This window comes from Rattus norvegicus, chromosome 2 (assembly GCF_021556685.1).
Source record: "Rattus norvegicus strain SHRSP/BbbUtx chromosome 2, alternate assembly SHRSP_T2T, whole genome shotgun sequence".
NCBI lineage: Eukaryota > Metazoa > Chordata > Mammalia > Rodentia > Muridae > Rattus > Rattus norvegicus.
The window spans coordinates 173886691-173907674 of record NC_141535.1 but is presented as its reverse complement, the minus strand read 5'-3'; the positions used below and the strand labels follow the sequence as shown (position 1 = coordinate 173907674).

Here is a 20984-nt window from a genome sequence, read left to right as displayed (position 1 = left end):
GTCATGTACTCATAATAAAACGATATGGAATGTCAGTGAGTCCAAAAGCTTCCAAATGCCAAGATGGAAGACTGACCTAATTTATGACTCCTGCACATGCTGGCAAAGGGCAACCTGCAGATGTGAAACACATAAGCACTGCTGCGTAGGACTTGAGAGTGTCCGGCAGGTGACATGACATAATCAGGGAACTGGGGGTCATGGAGCTGTTCTGCACCAAGATAGTCTGTGAGGCGGTAACTTAACTCCACGCACTGTCAAAACTTAAAAAAAAAAAAAGATGAATTTACCTTGTCAATTTTAAAATTATTTAAAATTTAAAATTAAAAGGTTAACTTTTAAAGTGATAACAATAAGCAGTCTAAAAGACTATTAAGAAAAAATTATAATAGGATGTGTCAAGTTTAACCTGGGAGTTAGTGAAGACAGAGAGTGTATCAAATAATGCTAAGGCTCGTTTTGTCATAATGAAAATGATAGATTTGAATTAGATTATCAAAATAGAAGATCCAGTATGATAAAGAAGTACAGATTTAGAAAACACCAGTTCACTCTGTAGTTTACATAATGTTGAGGAATTCTAATTTAAAAATAATCCACCTCGCAGACCGAGACACCTAGGACTGCTCAGAGGTCATGTCTTCATTCATGAACCAGCAGTGAAATGAACCATAAGGAAATGGAAATCAATTTTTCTCTTTTTTTGGAAATCAATTTCTTTAATAAAAAAGAACAATTCTTACAAATAATTTTTAGGGCTTATTCTATAAATATTTCCACTGAAGAGAGTACTCTCCCCCTGTTCTCAGCTGTTACAACAGTCTCAAAGACACACATTAAACTCCACGAGAACCATCACTATTGAGTGTGCCTACATAATTATTAAGAGAAGGGCAAGGACATGCATTTCATAAGGATTATTAGCAAGCCTGAAAGAGGATGTACTCTAAAGCACTTAATTAGAAATTTCAATTTAATAGAACTTACCACTCCCACAGCATTTAATCAAGATACCTACATTTTCTTCTTTCATTTGAAATATATCCTTCCAGGGCCTGGGTGTCTAACAGTGGGACAGCATGCTCAGCAGCACCAGAGAGTCAAAACTAACAACAATCCACGCTACAGGCCTATTGATCAGTTATAGTGAAATATACATTCAACTATATACTACCTTTAAATTTATCTTCTTTTTTGACAGTTTCTAAAATGCCTTAAAGATATGATATTAAATTTACCAGTAGTTTGAATTTCTGACATGCAAAAATTCCTTGGACTATATCCGCTGTAATAATATTGATTTTGCTTGGTCTGCTCTTCTGGGAGGGGATACAAGTGCATGTGCAGGTGTAAAGTTCTATCTTAAAAAGCATGCCTGTCACACACTAAATCAGTAGTCAGCTACTCTGAAGAGTAGTGTAGTTTTCAGCAAGATTCTGTGAAGAATAGGGAAAGACAAGATATATATTCTGAAAAGATAGACTTCACATGTCTTCCAATATGGAAAAGAAACCTTTTAAATAATTAAAAATAATTGAAAATGATTTAAAAGTATACTTCTGTGTTTGTACATTTGCCTGTGTACACATAAGGTGCTCTTTATATCCATGGCTTTTCCTGCAGAAAGGAATTACTCATTCTATAAGCATGTGAGACAAAGCTATTGGAAGACTGCTTCTTGAAAACACACTGAAGCTAAGTTGGTAACATGATCTAGCCCGCTGTTTCCTGAAGGGGAAGCATCTTCTTTATTTTTGGGAGAGTAAGATGAGAAAGAATTCTTGATGCTAAGTCAAGAAATAAAAATTACCTGTATCTGTGGAGTAGACCCGGAAACTCTTATCCCAGAAGCCACAGACGAGAATGTGGCGGTTGTCGGAAGTGATGACAAAGCACTGGGAATGCACCTGAATGCTCTGGTCCAGGAGGTCCGTTACCTGCCTCCTGTGTGTCCCTGTGCCGCAGGCTGTGAGAACACAGAGAGAAGGAGAAAAGAAAAACTACTAAGTACACACAGACAAAGAAATCCTACGGTGCTATCCCACTGTGGGTTGGGAGAGGAAGGAGGAGACAGGGTGCAGAAGAATACTTGACCTTTATGTATAGTATTTGAAAAGACAAATGGGAAAATATATGTAATACTGGAAGAATGTAAACTGTTATATTTAACATCTCAGTAAAAATGTTTTACTTCAAGGAAAAAATAGGATACTACCATTTTAAAAACTGCATACAACCCAGAAACCTGCTGTTTAGCTCTTGGGCAGGACAAGTAGATTACAGCCTCTAGATCCCATCACGATGGGGGTTATTTCTGACTATCTCATTATGTCTATTGTCATAAGGATGGACTCATGTTGTGACGATCTATTACCGCTTTAACATCTTGTCACAGGAAGAGGTATCAGGATTTAAACGGCATACTTGAAATACTGTAGCGTCTTGTATTACTTTGTCTTTACGGGTTTTTATTTGGCCAGAAGGGAACTCCTATTTCCCCAGTTTACAGCTGCATTCACACATGTAAGCCAAGGCAAGAATGAGGGTTTATTCAAGATCCCCGTAAGAGAAGAAGTCAAAGCAAGGCACACTGCCACATTCTTAGTCTCGACTTAAGCAACAGGACAAGACAACCTTCCAGCATGCTACAAATGCTGGAGTTCCTGAGATGGGATTGTCTCAGGGCTCAGGTCAGGCATGTACTGACACCAAACAATGGGGAGAGCATGGATCTGCCATTCAGAACAATTTTCCTGAGACGCTTGCTTGTTCCCCCCCTTCCCTCCCCTCCCCTCCTTTCCCTTCCTTTCTTTTTTAAAAACAATATTATGAGGCCAACCAAATAGAACCTTTGTTCTTTAGTGACCTTCCATTACAAATAAGGGTTTTACACCATGAAAGCAACTTGATTGCTCCACAAATGAACGGAACAGGCAAAGCAAATGCTTGTGTCTTATTACTAAGTTCTTTAGACCAATTTTCAGTTTTTTAAGGGAAGAAACTATACTGAGAAAAATTCAGAGATACCTAGTATTTAGTCATTATGTATGATTTCTAAATAATGTGGGAATTTAATATTAAGGCTTCCCAATTAAATAAAGGCAAAGCATTTTAATATGCTCAGGGTTGTGCTGAGAACCACTGATGCCTGAACTATCCTGGACATAAAAAGAACACACCCACATGTGTGTTTACATACAGAATCCTGCTAATGTCTGTTAGCACAACTTACCCATTTAAACTCAGCAGGTAACTGAATGTGCTTTGGGAGGCTAATGGGGTAGGAAGTAGCAGCAATAGTAAAATGGGAAGACTTCCAGTTGGGAATCAGTTTTCTTCTTACACAAAGGGAAGTTGCTGGCAGATGAGGGACAGTGAACCCCACACACAGAAAATACCCTGCTGCAGTGAGACTGTGAGACAACTAGGAAAACAGTGTTTGTGGCGATTCCTACACCAGCTACTGCCACACTTCACCGTATGCAGTATTTATATGACTTTTGCTCCTAGACTGTTTATTCTCACTAATTTGGGAGAGGCTGGACGAGCGTTATAACTCTGAGTTGAGGAACTGCAGCAGACCATGAGTGAAGGCCAATGTTCCTTCAGCATCCGAGTGGACTAGTCTTGTTTGTCTTGGGTTTGGGGTTTTGAGAAAAGGTCTCCCTCTATTTAGGAGGGCCTTGAACTGGGGGTCATCCCGCCTCTGTCTCCTGAGTGCTGAAACTACAGGTGTGCACCGCTCACTAGCAGACCTACTCCTTTTGAAGTGACTTGTTACTAGAAGTTTAACACTGAAAACTGTCCATCCATCCATTTGTCAGTCCCTTTGTCTGTTGATCCTATCCACTCTATAAGAGCCTTTAAATTATTCCACTGTTTTTGTTAGTAAACTTACTACTACTTTCATTCAATAAATTGGAATATTGATTAGATAAACAACATCTAAACTGGAGCGCAGCTACTTTTGGGAGTCTGAGACTCCCCCTGGGATACAGGCACAGATGGTTTTATGGGAATCAATTTCTTGTTCCTCAACTTCCATATATTCTCTTGTCTGAAACTGATTTGCCTGAGAATTCTCCTGTGAGTTTTCTTTTCTTATTCCTTCTTTTGCTTTACATGAAACCTTGTCATATACCATTGCATGCATAGTCTTACTATGGTTCTTCACCCCTGGGAAATTAAAATCTCTTGGGAGCTCAGGGTGACCCTAGAAAGTGAGTACCTACGTATCATCATTTTGTAGGTCAGATGGCCTCAAGAAACTGAAATGAGGACCTAATCACACTGCCAGTTAACGAATCATTAAGAATAAGTTTAAACAGTACTGTTAAAATGAAAGATTAACTAAGATTAGACCATAAGGTAATTCTTAATAGCTTACTACATGAATTTTGCTACATATTAGTAAGAGTTCAAAGACCTGTATGGCACTATTAAAACAGAACATTTCCCTTTCCCATCTACTTTCTTATGTAACATTCCTCAGCTATAAAAACAAACAGGAATGGATTTGCTAGACAAACCTTAGAACATCAACACATGAGCTATTAGAAGGGGAAACACCCATCTAGTTGACCGAAGACTTATTCCCAGTAAGTACTTCTTTTATATTATATTATATTATATTATATTATATTATATTATATTATTCCCAGTAAGTACTTCTTTTATATTTCCTTTATTTCGGAAACACTGTTAAAGTATTACAGGGCTTAGATGCACTTCGTGGTGGAGATGTGCTGGTATTCAGTGCCACACTAAAAGGTCGATGTTATAATGAATGAAAGTATAAGCCCTGTAAGAACACAGGGAGTGGCAGCACACCCCTGGGATCCTGGCACTTAGGCTGACACAGGAAGACCTTGAGTTCAAGGCCAGTTTGGATAATATAATGAATTCTAGGTTTGTCTGGGCTACAGAGTGAAACTGTAACACAAAAACCAAAATGAAGAAAACTTTTAAAGATTAGTCAGTATAATCAATTTAATATTTTACTTTTAATATGTGACTTTAAAAAATATATTTCCAACTTTTTAATGAAGTAAAAGAAATCTGAGCCTTGAGTACATAGAAAAAAATTAAGTTTATAAACACACTTAACTTTCCATACATATGTTTATGGCTGAAACATGTAATAGAGTAATCAAGTTTTAAAAGTTAAGATAAAACTACATGGAGAAAATAGGTTATAAATCCAAAACGAAAAGGGAAGTTGATGAAATTTCCAACTGTTGAAGGTTTTCATGTTTTTTAAAAAATAAAAAATGTTGACTATCAGCTCATTTATATGGAGATTCCACTGGTATATGTTACAAATATATTATGAATGTTTTATACTAGTTTTTAAAAATATTTCTTTATTTATTATATATGAGTACAGTGTAGCTATCTTCAGAGACACCAGAAGTGGGCATCAGATCTCATTATAGATGGTTGTGAGCTACCATGCAGTTGCTGGGATTTGAACTCAGGACCTCTGAAGAGCTGTCAGTGCTCTTAACCACTGAACCATCTCTCCAGCCCATGTTTTACACTATTACAAATGTTTTTTTACTATGTTAGAAATTTTAAGTATCTGTATTTATGATAAAAACTTTTATGTATTAGTTTTATGATTAATGAGAAGGAAGCTGGGGTTGTGTTCAATTGGTAGAGTCTTTGCCTAGTATGGACAAAGCCCTGGGATTTATCTTGGCTGATTGTGCACAGCCAGGAAATCTCAGCATTTAGAAACTAGAAGCAGAAGGATCAGAAGTTCAGGGTCATCCTGGGTCATATACTGATCTTGAGGCTAGCCTGGGTTACATAAGACAGTCACTTTAGTAGGGGAGGGGCTGTGATCTGGAACCTCGTATGGTGAACCATTTCCTACAGGCTGAATCTGACCCATGGCATCCTTAAATATGAAATGTTACTGGAAAGAAGTCACACTCTTTTGTTTATACATTGTTCATGGTGGCTTTTGTACTGCAAAAAAAGAGAGTTAAATAATTGTCTGAAACCTTAAGACACAAAGCCTGAAGTATTTAGTATTTGGCCTTTTACCAAGAAACTTTGCCCACACAGGCTGAGTTCACTTAATTATATTACAGAATATTCATTGCCATGTTTTAAAGCAAACAGTAGACCTATAATTCAGGGAGTGTTTTTTGTGTCTTAGCAAATAGGCTTTATTTTCCTGATTTTAAAACTATACAGTGAGCATTTAGCTTTGTTACTTTAAAAAGTAGCAAACAGTATCTTTTTAAAGCAAAATGCAATTAAGAGACAAAAGTGAAATTCAGAATAGTATTTACTAGGGAAATGATTAATGAATTGGTTTTGAATTTAAGGTTTTGTTCATCCATCCTATAGTAGAAAACCATTTAGCGAATGGTAACCATTTAGTGTTCTACTGTGGCAAAGGCTGTAACGAAAATGAGGGTAACATAAAATAGGGAGCATTGTAGATTTAAAATAATAAATCTGCTCATCCATATGAAAAATTTATATGTAAAACAGTAACATTCTAGCAAATGTATTTGTTCAGGGTAAATCTGCCAAAATTATAGGCCAAATATTCATGCCAGTCGCTTACCCCCATGGTAAGGCAATTAAGTTTTTCTTTTTCTTCTTTCTTTTAATTTTAAAAGTTATCAAGGCTTAACCTTTTTGGTGACACCACATTTGAAATCCCAATGCATAAGAATGACAAATGCTAACTAGAGATTTCAGCTGACTCAAAACCATAACAGCAATTAAAATTTCTAAGTCATCTGCCGCAGATGCTCCCCTCACTCCCAGTGGCTCTTTCTAGTCTCCTCCCTATTTTTTTTTCTTCTCCCTCAACAAATTTAACCTCCAATGGCAATTTATTGGCTGCAGGACTCTAGGAAAATGAATACAAATATCTTAACACTACCATTGGCTGGGTAATATATTTCAACTTCGAAACTGCTCTGCGATTGCACATTAATCCCCTCTGACTGAACAGAGCCCAGGAAGAAAGGATTGATCTCCTTTAATGATGAGACCCTGGCATTACAATTTTATTTCTCACAACACAGTGCTGCTAAGAATCCCACTGTTATTATGAAAATTTCCCTAGCAAAGAGGCTCCATCACATTACATTTGCACCAATTCATCATAACGCACCTCGCTCCTGCTCATCAACAAGTCTGAGTGATGAAAAGATCCAATATTATCCTGACAGTACTTCATGCGCATTCTCAATCACACATTATTACAGCATCCATATTAATTTTCAGTGACACGCGTCCTAGGCCTGTTCAAATTAGGCAAACCAACGAGGGGGAGTTGATGAAATACCAGCATAGCCACAGCTCATTGCATTCCAATTTGCATGCAAATGGTTTATCAGGAAAATTCCATTCCCAGCAACCAGCAAGTGAAAAACAACTGTAATCTACACTTCAGGGCCACCATACAGAGCTTAATGAATCGCAGAGAGAGAAAGAAGTGACAGACCTATGAGAGGATCGATTTCCACTGGCAGCTGGTATGGCTGGTCTTGCACAGCACCTTGGTGAGCTGGAATTCACAAAAGAAAAAAAAGCATTATTTTTCATATACTTAACTAAAAAAATGCACAAGTCAACCTTATGTAGAATTGTTTCCAACCTCCAAATCTCTCATGCAATTTTGTGAAATTTAAAGAATAAAAATCCAGGTGCTTTTATGGCTAGCTTATTAAACATTTATTTTAGATTAGTGCTGTTCTGAACATGTGCCATTGTGGTGGCTCCAGTCCTAGGCCATAAGCTATAGCAGATGCTTGACTGGCAGTCTCTGATGCTGCAACAAAACAAAATTAAGTGGTAAAGCGTGCTGAAAACAAAATGTGACAACCATCTGCTGACTGCAGCAAATACTATTTTTTCGTTACTTCTTAAAAAGGCAGTTTTGAATGCTGCAGCACAAAGGATCCACAAAACTGTCAATTTATGATGGAAAAAGAGAAAGCTCTAAGTCAGGGAACATTTACTGTTTCATCCATCACTAAAATCAATCAACTGAAAGTTTGAATAAAAATAAAGAAAGGTATCTGCAGATAAATGTTTTAGTTAAATGCATTTGACTGAAATAGTTTCTTAAAGACTGGAGTGAGAGGTTTTTTTTTTTTTTTTTACAAAGTTTTATTAATATTTAATATTTCCATGGTTTTGACTTAAAAATAACCTGAGAAGGGAATGAGTTAGAAAAATCAATCCATACTAAGAATAGTTTGTTCCATTCTCAAAATGGTTTTATAGATGCAAGCACAGTTACATTGTAATTGAAAGAGGTTTTGTAAGCTATTTCTCTGCAAGAGCTAGAAAGACTTTAGGTAGAGAGGAAATGCCACTGGCTTGCTCTGCAACTGATGGCTTTGTGCACCCTAAGATAGAGTGTTGGCCAGGTGACCATTGCAGACTCATAGTTCTGATCACTGACTTTTAGGTCCCCTTCTGAACTCTTTCCCTCGAATGACTGCCCTTCACCCTCGGTGCACAGTACTGACAGCAGGGCTTGGATGATTCCCCAGGCTCTGCTCAGTACTGTTAGATATCAGCAAGTTCTGACTGTTGTTGATGGTTGAAAATAAAATACTGTGCATTTTATAAGTTCATTGGATTACTTTAAAACTTATTAGGGTATATTTTCTCTAGTTATTAAATGTCAACTTTTCAAAGATGCTCGGCAAGCTTTAATATTAATAAAATTCTAGTGAGACCAATAGTGGCAATAAAAATTATAGGTGAGTGTAAGGTACCGAAGAAGCTGAAACTCTGTGTCTCACCCTGCTGATTTACTAGCTTTGCTGATAAAGAAATTACAGAGTCTTACAGAGAATGTTTGGGAAAATACGACCAGCCTCTGGCCTACCCAGCAGAGGCACTGACTTCCAGCTATGCCAGTGTCATTCAGAATGCTTCTCTGCTCTGAGACCTAAGAGCATAGACACATTAAAGGCAGTTGTTGGAGAATGGAGCTTGAGGAGTTTAGCCAGCCTCCCGTCCTGCTTCTGTCATCAGGGGCAAGTCCTATAGCCTCTGTGCTTTAGCTTCCTGCTCTCACATATAGTTTAGATGGCACACGTTGGACCATATAAATGTGTCATTACCTGCCATTTGATCTACAAAAGGAACAACTGAAGATGGCTCAACCTATACTTCGGCTGTTGAGGGACCAAGTCAGTACACCCCTTAAGATGATCGGGAGGCTCCTCAACGACCTTTCAATGAGAGGAGAGAATACAATATTTGTCTTGTTTTGTTTTGAGTGCTTGGTATTGAATCCAAGAGTTTGATTATGTTATACTACTTAGCTAATTCCTGACAGAAAGTATTTATTTTGTAAGTCAAGACACAAATATTACTTGAAAAAAACAAAAAACAGTGCCAACCTAATGGACATGGTTATGGAAACCCTAGGTCCTGAGAAGAAAACAGAATCTGAAATTTAATAAAACCTGATGGAATCTGAATTTGACATTCCCCAAGAAGAACTGCTATAGATTTCTGTTTTAAATCAAGACAGGTAAAAGGATTATGTGATAGGATGACAAATCAGGGTCCTGTAAACAGATCTGACTGAGGCACAGGCATAATGGAACTGAGCTTAGCAGTTTTAGATGGAAGTGAAGTTTAGGTCTGGCTATCACACTATAGAGGGGCAGTTTCCTGTGGTGAGTCCTCACTCACGGTATCATTCTCTGTATTTGTCTGTGGTGGGTGGTTGTGTCCCACTGTGAAGGCAGTATATGTGAAGGATGGGAACAAGTATTGCTGATGAACTAGACACGGGGCAATGAGAACTCCCTGAAGACAGCACAGACAAAGGCTGCAGAACCATGCTGGCCCCAGGCTCGAACCTTACAAACGTGCACTGTTGCTAGGAACAAAAGGATACACATGGATGGGATTTAGTGGTACAACCAAGCATTAGATTACTTTGTGTATTTACAGAAAAAGTGGACTGGGGAGAGAAAATTCTTGCCTACCAAGTATTAAGGGAAGCATGTTAGTTAGAAACATGGCTGGTTCAAAAGGGAAATGTCAAGAGCTTAGTCCTCAAGGCTTAAGGTGTTCCCAGTTCATTAATGTGCCTAGGTTCTCCAAGGGTTGAAAGGTTTGTCTCTCCACCATGATGCTGTCACTCAGTTGAGACTGAGTGCTCAGCACTGTTTCAAAGTCACCTAGTAGAAGAATGAGTTGTGTCTGTCTTGGTGTCAGGCACACTGGGATATTTGTAAAGCTCCTGGGTAACTACACAGAGTAGGAGAGTCCTCTAGTGTGTCCGCCGGCAGCTCTTCTCATGAGTAGGACTGGAGAGATAAACAATTACATTTCTTAAAATGCTCACTCCCAAATATAAGCATGTCTCTTGAAGAAACAGGGACAAAAGATCTAATAATGGGAGCATTAAGGAACTGTTTCAATCTTCCTGTTTTCACTTCTCGAAATCTGTTCTCTAATCAAATACTGGCATTTCTATACACAGTGTATCATTTCCATTGGCCATGAAAATGGCTATGTTTAATCAATTTTGATGCCAATTACAGGTTCTTTTTGAAAGACTTCTTATTGAATTTAGTCAATATACCAGGTTTTTGTTTGAATGTCTTTCGCTTCACTTCAAAAATCTTTTACCTTTGATTTGGTGAGGCTCTTACTCAATAATGTGCCTTTACAACCACTTCAGGTCCAGATGCTTTACATAAGCTTGATAGATTAATGGATGAGCAGAACTCCAGACCATTTTTACCTGTATCATTAGCTTTTTTTTTTTTTTTTTTTTTAGAAAAGGCAATTATCTTTAGGACTTAAACAAATTTTTTGACTTTTTTTTTCTTTTCGAGCTGGGGACCCGAACCCAGGGCCTTGTGCTTGCTAGGCGAGCGCTCTACCACTGAGCTAAATCCCCAGCCCTTTTTTAAAACTTCTTAACACCATTTTAAAAATTATGGTGGGCTGGAGAGATGGCTCAGTAGTTAAGGGCATTGGCTGCTCTTCCAAAAGACTCAGGTTCTGCTCCCCAAATCCACATGGCAACTCACAACCATCTGTGATTCCAGTCCTAGGGGATCTGTTGCCATTTTGCCTCCACAGACACTGCACACATATGGTGCATAGACACACATACAGGTAAAACACCCATCACACACACACACACACACACACACACACACAGTGCACGTATATGGTACATAGACAGGCATGCAGGTAAAACACCCACCACACACACACACACACACACACACACACACACACACACACTGCACACATATGATGCATAGACACACATGCAGGTAACCCCCCTCACACACACACACAAATATATTTAAAAGGTGTTCTTAAAAATTATAGTAGAAAAACAATTCAAGTCCTAATATTCCTGCTCCAAAAGAAGCGGTAATGAATTCACTGAGGTGTAGTCAGAATACTTGAATTCCAACACTCACTGACCAGCCACAGTGAAGGGGAATGAAGAAACTCTCTAGGCATGCTCATACCTCTTCCAACTTGAATGGAGTTTCTAATGGTTATTCCAATTAAACATGGCTTTAGTACTTTGTGGAAGGAGACAGTACTGAGAGGTATGCAGTATTTGTACTGTATTCAATATATGCTCCACAATAAATTCTACCATGCCATGCATAAAAGGGTAAGGTTGGGGGTAGAGATTTAACTAGGAGAACAGCATTTGCTGTATGAGACCTTACGTTCAGTCATCAGAGCTGTAAAAGAGCAAGAAAAACGTAGACTTTCTGGTAGATACCAGATGAAACAAAGTTTTCCATCAGATGTAACACAGATGAATGATTTGGGAAGGGGGTACCTGATAATGATATGCCATTAACAGACATAACACATGATACCATTATACTAAAATACTAAAACAGTTAAAATAAAATAGTTAAAAACAGCACTTACTGCCACGAACTAAATGCAAACCGTCAGATGTGAAAAGTGGTTCTAACATTCATACTGCATGCCTCAGGTGGGGTGTCTTTAAGCCTTTAAACTGTTTGCATTTTGACTGAGACTAATGTTTAAGTCCAGGTATGTCTTACTTACCAGGAAGGCTATGCCACTTGTTCACGGCAAAGAGCCTGTTGGCAGTGACAGTGATGACAGCAGGCACTGCCAGGCCTGGCTGGGTGTTGGCCGCAACGTGAGTGACAGGGGAGTTTGAAGGGAACTTTAGGACCATGATGACATCTTGCTGGGCCTGGTCTGTGAACATCAATGGACTCTGCAGGAGGAGATACTGTTGAGTGGACAGACAAGACCCAAGTAAACAAGGAGACACAGGAAGACAGAGAGGATACGGGACAAGAAGAGGAAGATCGTGTTAAAACAGGCTGCGAGGCAAAGTGTGCTGTTCAGGCAGTTTTGTACAACTGTTCTCATGACTGGCTGGCTTTGCCCATGACACACGGCATTAGCCCCACTCTATACCTCCCCATCCCGACAGCACTCAGGATTGAACACTGAGCCTCCGACCTTGCTAAGCAAGTGCTCTACCACTAACCTACATTTTTAGGTCATGTGGAAATTTTTGGTGACTTTAGTAGGATGTATTAACTAAAACACTTTAAAAGCCTACAAATTTTATTGGTTCCCTTTCCTTGCCTACTGCCCTGCAACTCTAAAATATGGTATGATTTAGATTAAAAGCACTGGGGGAAGCATTAATCCATTCCAGTTGTGTTGCCTAGTGATCTTTTTGTTGCAATACAAAAAGAAAAAGAAAAAGAATGAGATAGGCAAATGACATTAGGCAAGCTTGAGGTAATTTCCAAAGATAATAAAAAGTAAGTCTTGAGTAGCATGTAGATTTTTGACTACTAAGATATGATTAAAACAAATAATATTGAAAAATAAGGGAGCATGCATTTATTATTATGGTGGAGAATTTATGCATGTAATATATAAACTTAATTATAAAGTTATTTCAAAGCAATGAAAATGTTGCTTGTAAAAACAATATTATTTATATAGTCCATCAAGCCATAAACAGGAATAAAGAGAAATACCTCAATGCCCCTTTTCCCTTTCAGTTACAAACAACAAAAAGCCCTTAAAGCTCAAGACATTTTTGACCTGTACTTAGAAAGTCAGAAACTAAAATATATATTATGCAAAATACTCTTCTAATAACCAGCAACAAAATAAATCTTGAAGATTACTAGGGATTTGGATCATCCCTACAACCCATATGTCATAACCTAAGACATATAAAACACTACTCTAATTTATTGGCTTTATTTGTCCTTTGTGGTCCTCGGCCATCACACAGTAATTGTACTGTGTGTTCTCAGCAATTCTCTTCTACCATGTCTATTTTCTAATAGCTGATTAGTATCATTCAAAATTGAAACACTTTGATGAAATGCTGCTGGCTGCCTTCCTACCATCATATTTCAAAACACCAGGTATATGTAAATGTTGAGGCACATATATTTAACACATTTATTCAGAACTGCTAATAAAAAATTAAATACATTTGCATTTTTATTATCAGTCCTTTTAAAAAAGTTATTAAGAGTACTTAGAAAAACATATTGCACTAAGATTTCCTATTTGCACTCTTTGCATAAAGGTGTAAATAAAGGCAACTAATAAGCTACCCAGACACCCTTCTGAGCAAGTGGCTAAAAGCCAATCAATATTATGAGTTAATCCTCCCTGGATGCTCATTCAATTAAAGGTGTCAGTAATGCCTCATCTGATGTGGCCTCAATTAAATCCAACTATCTGATGGTGTGAAAGCACAGGGGGATACAGCAACAGCAGCACAACCAGACAAATAGGCAGCCTTCCCGCGCCTGCTAATTACTACACCTGGTGTATATTATGGCTCCCGCACTTATCGCAGCACGAGGTGGCTTTAATTTCTGTGATATTCATATGTGTGTATGCTGAGGTGCAGTTGGTTTGGAACTCCTGAATGTTAGTAAAAACAATCAATAAAAACTGGGCTCTTAATTCTGAAAACCCCTGGTATCAGTAATTTTTCATACACAGATCTTTCTGTGACTTTTATGAAATTAGAACAAGAAGATGAGGAAACAAAGAGCATGGACAATTCCTCTGAGCACACTCTTTAAAACCCTACGAAAAGGAAACAAAAAACACCATTTCAGCATTCCAAGCCTTATTTCCAACTATATAGTTTAAAAATAATATTATCTAAAGTCAATTTATATAAACTCAGAGAAAATCAGAATACAACGTAATCATAAAGTCTCCCTGAAAGGAAGTTTCTACGTTTTCCTGATTATTAGCTTCCCATACTGTAAATATTATTAGGCTTTAATTGAGTAGCTTTAAAATGTCTAACAAGCATGAAAAACAAACAAAAACAAAAAGAAAACAACAACCCACCACCAACAACAAAAAAGCCAAAAAACGAAAACCAAACCAAGGTGTAGGAAGACCACTGCATTTACACGGTGAAGCTTAGAGCCAATTCTTGGCCACTTTCCACAGCAAGCAACAGACTCAACTTCTGTAACTGACCACTGCCGCCTTAGAAACAAATGTCCCTCCAGCCAGTCTCTCAGAAGGAACTCTGGGAAGGGAAGCATGCTTGCCATGCTGGGCTGGGCTGTGCCAATGGCAGCAGCTGCGTGTAAGCTGAGAACTGGTAAAATTCAGATGAGAGAAACAAACTCTTACTAATCCTGGGAGCTTCTGCCAGACAGTCTGAGAAAAACATAGGAAACAGCTAGCCAAATCCCATTTAGCCTCCCCAGATTCACGGTATGCTTGCTGAAAAGTGTGGTTTCTTTTTAATGTGCCTTTCTTTGCTACCTTCTTATGAATCAGATTAAAATAGGTCTAGTACAGGTCTAAAAAGGAGTTCAGTTATTCAGTTCAGAGAATAAAGATTGTAATGGTATTCTACCCTGCAGGTCTGCCTCCAGGAGCCAATAATCTTTTGCATGAGGAAGAAATGGTCCATGGACCCAGGAGCCATGGCCAGGCAGTGACCCTGGATCAAGTCAGTGGAGCAGCGGAAGGGCTTCTATCACTCATCACCCAGAAGCCTGAGTCCCATCCAGAAGCTACTGCCAAGACTAACTCATGCCCACACGTGACTTTCTTCTTATGCTTATGATGTTATCTTTCACTGCTCGTTCTCTGTGCTTCCTTCTGCCCACCAGTCATTCTGGATGTTCACCTACATCTGATTTCACTGGTTTAAAAACACTAGAGAAATGGTGATACAATTTCTTTAAGAGTTTGTAGTTAATTATGGCCAATTCACATTACTATAGAATAAAAGGGAAAAGCCTGGAGGAAGAAAAAGAGTGTTAACAGGAAAGAAAGAGAGAGACAGAAAAAAGGAGGAGAGAGAAAAGAATTAAAGGTCAGCCATCAGGGCATCATCTCTGCCTCAGGCCCTCTTGGCTGCTCATCTTTTCTTCCTATCATCTGTCACAATACTGGAATTTGGATTTATCACTTAAGTTGTACATAAGATTAATACATACAGATGTTATAGTCTCCATTCTAAATCTAGAACAGTAATGAGCACACTGTTTTATGTGGGGCAATGCAAGAAAAAAATACTATCAGTTTTTAAAAATATTTTCACTATATGAATCAGTTTGTTGTTTTGTCAAAAATATGCCCCCAGAGAAGACTACTCAGAAACTAAAGGCAGACTAATCCTGACTGTAGGCTGACCTTGACTTGTTTTGACCAGTAGAGTTTGGCATATATGATGTGTGAGTAGAAAGCAGGGGTCACGAAGCCTCACCAGCTCTGTCCTTGGACAATGATCTACCATGGGGTAGAGATCGCTGGATCTTAAGGGTGAAAGAGATTAACGTCCACATGGAAGGAGGAGCCTCCACGGAAGGAGGAGCCTCGCCATCTTAGGCCCTCCCACTGCCAACTTAGTGAACCCACTTGGAAAGAGTATAAGAGTGCTGGTGAAGCCCCAGAAACATAAGAACCCAGGTTTACGTATGCCAAACGGCCATTCATTCCTTTCTTCTAGGTCAGACCCTTAGTGAACCTATATATCAGGATAATTCTACAATTCTGAAAGTAGACAGTACAGTGGTATGTTAAGAATAAACACAAGAGAAAAATAAACCATGAAACTCACAGGATCAAATTAGAAAAAAAAAACCTTTGGTTTTATGCATGGAGTCCTTTATTCTGTGGTGAAGAGACATGACAACTGTGGTCCTCTGAACCTTGCAACAGAAACCATGAGCTGATGAAATATGAGCACTGGAGCTGATCTACTTTCTCCTGACTCCAGGGAGAATGTGACAGCGCTTGCTGGTTGTAAGCAGGCGGACACTGTAAAGGAGTGGGCCCAGGCATGGTAGAGAACCTCATGAATGGTGAGAGACTGGTACAGATCAGGAGATCGAGTTGAAGAAGAGGCCAGAGGAGTGTGGAAAGCACTCACCGCTTGCATGGCTGAACCTCGGGGAGGGTGGGGCTCTATGAGCAGTTGTGAAGGCGTCTGTCCAAAACTTCGGATCTGAGCTTCAACAGCCTGAAAGGAGCACAGACAAGACTGAGGGTTAAGAGGACTAATTACAGGCAGGACAGCGACTGTCAACCACAATATCACTTCATACTCGTTACTAGTTTTATGTTGAAAACCAACCCATGTGTCTACAGGGGTCTTGGACGCCTCGCCAGTGTACTGTGAGTGAGGTCATCCTGCAGTACTGTGTCAGTTTCTACAAAACTAACATCCTTCTCATCTTGCTCAGTGACGTGAAGCAGAAAGAAGTCATTACAATAAGAAAGTATCCTTTTTGCTTCATTATTGTCTCTTGCTTTTCATTTTTTTGGCTTGTATCATCTGGATGGATGAGTCGCTGCTCTTTTAGAGGTAGCTAGAAAACTGTGGCTGCTTTGATTCTGGTTTCCATTTTTCATCCTAAGTAGAAAGGAGGATGAAAAAAACAACGACACAGTACAGCACCCATGAAAATGGCCTGACACTGCATTGCGCTTGCCACAGGAGAACCATTATTGTTGACAGTCTCTTTGAACCTCAGGGGCTGAATACCAAAGTAAAAGCCATATGCTGTGTTCCAGCATGAGTCAGTGTAGCCAGGACCACCTAAGCCAAACAGCATGTGTGTATGCCCTTTTGGGAAGGTGTGTGTGTGTGTGTGTGTGTGTGTGTGTGTGTGTGCGCACGCGCGCGTGCACGCACGCTGCAAAACATATCCTATTATGTTCTTACTGCCTACTTGGCACAGATAACCACTTCCCAGCCCCTTCAACATGGGAGAAGACCCCTGCCCAGGGCCATGGTTACTAGTGACTTTGTTTACTTACTGATGTCTGTCTCCTCCTATGAAAAAATAGTACCCATGAAAGAGGCCCTGCATATTTGCCCTGGATCTCTAACCCGAGTCAATGAACAAATGCTCAAGGACTTGTGATAAGAAAAGAAGCCAGAATATACAGGATCCTTGGATGCCAGCAAAGCAGTCCATTCTGAACTCTAAGACAGAAAGATAGAGAAATCCCTCAATTCCATAAGAAATATATGTTCACCTTGTGAATACTACAACTGTAATCCCTGAGAAAGTAGATCTTCAATTTTTGTATGCTCTATAGAACTTTCATGCTGTAAAACATTTAACAGATAATAAACAAGGAAATATAATTATCCAATACTAATCTGAAACTTTAATTTGCTGGGGAGGGCTCTAACGGTCTTTCTAAGAACCTTGGAGAAACAATGAGAGCAGTTATTTGTTGACGCACTCAGTGATCAGGAAGCATAATATACACATATAGTTCCATTAGGTTCATTTGTTCCTCCCTCCCTTTCTGCCTTCTGTTCAACAGGGTCTCACCAAGCAGTATGGACTGACCTTAAACTCATGATCCTTCTGCTCTAGCCTTCCAAGTACTAGAATCATGGGTGTGCACCACACACAGTCCATCTTCTGCTTAGGCCTTACTGGTCTGCCCTATAAGAATATATTCCTGGCATAGGAAGAAGAGTGAATGTATTTGAAAAGTTTAATAATACTTTGAAACAATCTGTCTAGTAACTGAAGACATGTTTTAAAACCTGCAGAGGATGAAAACACTTGATAGCATCTCTATGAGAATAAGTGGGGAGGCAGAGCCAACGTGGACAAGGTTCAAATTCTGTACTCAAAACAACCACAAACTTTGTGACCCAACCTTAAGTTTCCTAACCTAAGTTCTCACCTATAAACTAACAATAATAGATTAGGTGATACATGTATAAAAACCAGGGCAAAGTGCTGTGCATAAATTAGACCCTTAATGTGGAGTCAACAAATAGTTCCTGGGGACAGCTAACAAACACTTATTTAGAATTTACTTTCTCTGGAAAGTTTTCTAAGTTACTGATTTTGTTATAGTATTTATTTTTAAAATTTTATTGTAACTATTGTATTCATGTTATAAGTAAGGAAACAAGAAGAGAACTTGGGTATCTTTCTTAAGGTGATTAAATAGTGCAGTCAAAATTCGTACCTAAGCAGCCTTATTTTAGAGGTCAACCTGACAATCGGTTGGCCATCCTGTTCTCATCTGTTAGGCATAATGTAAGGCAGCAGGGATGCTGCCGAGCACAAGAACAATGGGAGGGAGGCTGCAGAGGAAAGGGTGAATAGAAACTTTGTGAACTGTCTGTATTATGTCATCCCCACTGTTCCAGTTGACAAAGTACATTTAGATACAGTAACAGAACAGCATAACGAGGCAGGGTTGGTTTGGGTCTGGTGTGTGGAGCCTCTTGACATTGTGACAGGACCTGGTCAACTGCAAGCTCACACAAAACCACACAGTCAAGGGACAAAAGCAGAAACAAAAAACAAAAAAGCCGGATGCCTTTTGCTCTCTCTCTCTCTCTCTCTCTCTCTCTCTCTCTCTCTCTGTCTCTCTCTCTCTCTGTCTCTCTCTCTCTCTGTCTCTCTCTCTCTGTCTCTCTCTCTCTGTCTCTCTCTCTCTCTGTCTCTCTCTCTCTCTGTCTCTCTCTCTCTCTCTCTCTCACACACACACACACACACACACACACACACACACATGGGGGGGGGAGCACATATTGTTTCAGCTCTCTGAACTTACTACCTTTTCTGACTTGGAGCAAATAGATTAATCTGTTCCCCTTCTAGAAAACAAACTCACAATACCTTGTTCACAAACTGTTTAGAAAATTAAGAGATGATGTGTATGGAGTGCTGGGCATCGTACTGAGTGCATTCACACTAAGAAGCACTAAACTGAATGCAAGTGTTGTGACTAAATCTGAGATTCAGCATGGCACCTCAATACAGCTGACATAGGGGTAGGAGAAGCCTTTTGGGTCTTTGTGAAGGCCCATAATGGTGTCTGGAGTTCTAGAAAACTAAAATATGGCTTGAAGTATATTTTTGGGCTAAGAGTCCACAGACAGAGTGATCTTTTCAGAGGTTTAAACAGCAATTGGAAAGTTTAGTTGAGCACCTTAATCCTGTAGAAGCTGCGTGACAGAAACAAGGGATAGGTGGGAGAATTACATCCTAAAAAAAAAATCAGTAAGTTATAGAGACTGATGACTCTGAGTAATGAAGTAAAAAGACAAATCTATCTCATTCTCTTTTGTTATAACTTAACGTTTCAGATAATATAGTAAAGCAATAAACAGAAATAGGGGTTTCTGTTGCAAAGAACCAGATTGACAGGTGAAAGGTAGGTAGTAATTTTTGTCAAACTCATGGAATCTGTGTTCAATATAAAAAAGAAAGCCCAGGCCTGGCTCTGAGAGGAGACATGGGAGGGACTGAGGTGGATGTCATTTGTCCAAAGTCAACTGTCTTGGTTTTGTTGTTTTGTATGTGTGCTCTTCCTCTCCCTTTCTCCCTCTCTGAAATCTTACGTGAAACTCAGTGTATAGACAACTGTATTGGTGTGTGTGTGTGTGTGTGTGTGTGTGTGTGTGTGTGTGTGTGTGTGTGTGTGTGTGTGTGTGAGGGCTCTGCATCACAGACTGAAACTATTCACTGGTTAAGCATCAAGAATACACAAGAGACATACACAAAGGGACCCAGAGCGAGGCCGTAACCTTGAGCTGTTGGGAAACAGGAAGGGTCTGCTCAGACGTGGCCGCCGAGAAACAGTTCACTATGACTGGCTTTCAGGCTGCACAGTCACAGCGTGCCAGCCGAGTCTAGACTGCCCATCATTTAAAACTCGCCGCCATCTCCAGTCATCTCAGCCCTCCAGTAGTTGTGTTGGCCACAACTGTTTCTAAATTCTCTTCTGCAGCTTCACTGCTTTTATATGAGATCTGTTCTCCTTTATATTCTGGAGATATTACTAACTTCATTCCTGTGTACAAATTAACGTATTATTTCAAGTTTCCTTTTGTGCACTCCAGTGTTCTCAACTGTGACTGTCTGTCTTAGAAATGGTTTCTACTAGGTTTCAAATTTTACTGTTGCTTGAAATATGTTCAAATCCAAACCCAGTGGGCTGTGCACATGTAGAGAGTGTTCATCCATGTCTTTGTCTGATGTATGCTATGTGCAAGTTTCATACCTAAAACAAAAATGCTTGGATCTGGCAATGCTAATCTTATTCTAGAACTCCTAGTCAGTGATTAGATGCCTCTCGTGATTGTTAGGTTCAGAATCTCAGAAGATCTGAAATATCACCCTTTGTCTCTGACATATAATCAGCTGTAACATTCTCTCACCTTTCTGAATCCAAGTCCCTATAATTTCAATCACTGGGTGTTGTGATGGTCGCTTCCTTCAGTGTACTCTGCAGAACTGAGTTTCCCCAAACTCTATTCTGTGACTCATGCCATCAGGTATCCCAGCACATAACAAAAAAAGGTCTACACCACCAGGGAAGGGTTTCTTACTGACTGCTCATGATGCTAACCACAGCATCGCTCAATCTGGCCTTCCCAGAAACAGTGACATGTACAGAACAGAGCTTCTTCTACAGGACACGGCGCAGGTCAGAATATCACG

At 39.4% G+C, this 20984-nt stretch overlaps 1 protein-coding gene across 8 annotated transcripts in view; it reads right to left on the bottom strand.

Annotated features, from left to right (window-relative positions):
* Lrba (LPS responsive beige-like anchor protein) overlaps positions 1-20984 on the bottom strand; it is a 580781-nt gene that overhangs the window by 32804 nt on the left and 526993 nt on the right. For 4 of the 8 annotated variants that reach the window (NM_001439655.1, XM_087627167.1, XM_087627171.1 and 1 more), the window contains 4 exon segments: positions 1811-1966; positions 7475-7537; positions 12067-12244; positions 16427-16516. In NM_001439655.1, coding sequence (NP_001426584.1) covers positions 1811-1966; positions 7475-7537; positions 12067-12244; positions 16427-16516 — 487 coding nt within the window. 8 annotated transcript variants of the gene reach the window in all.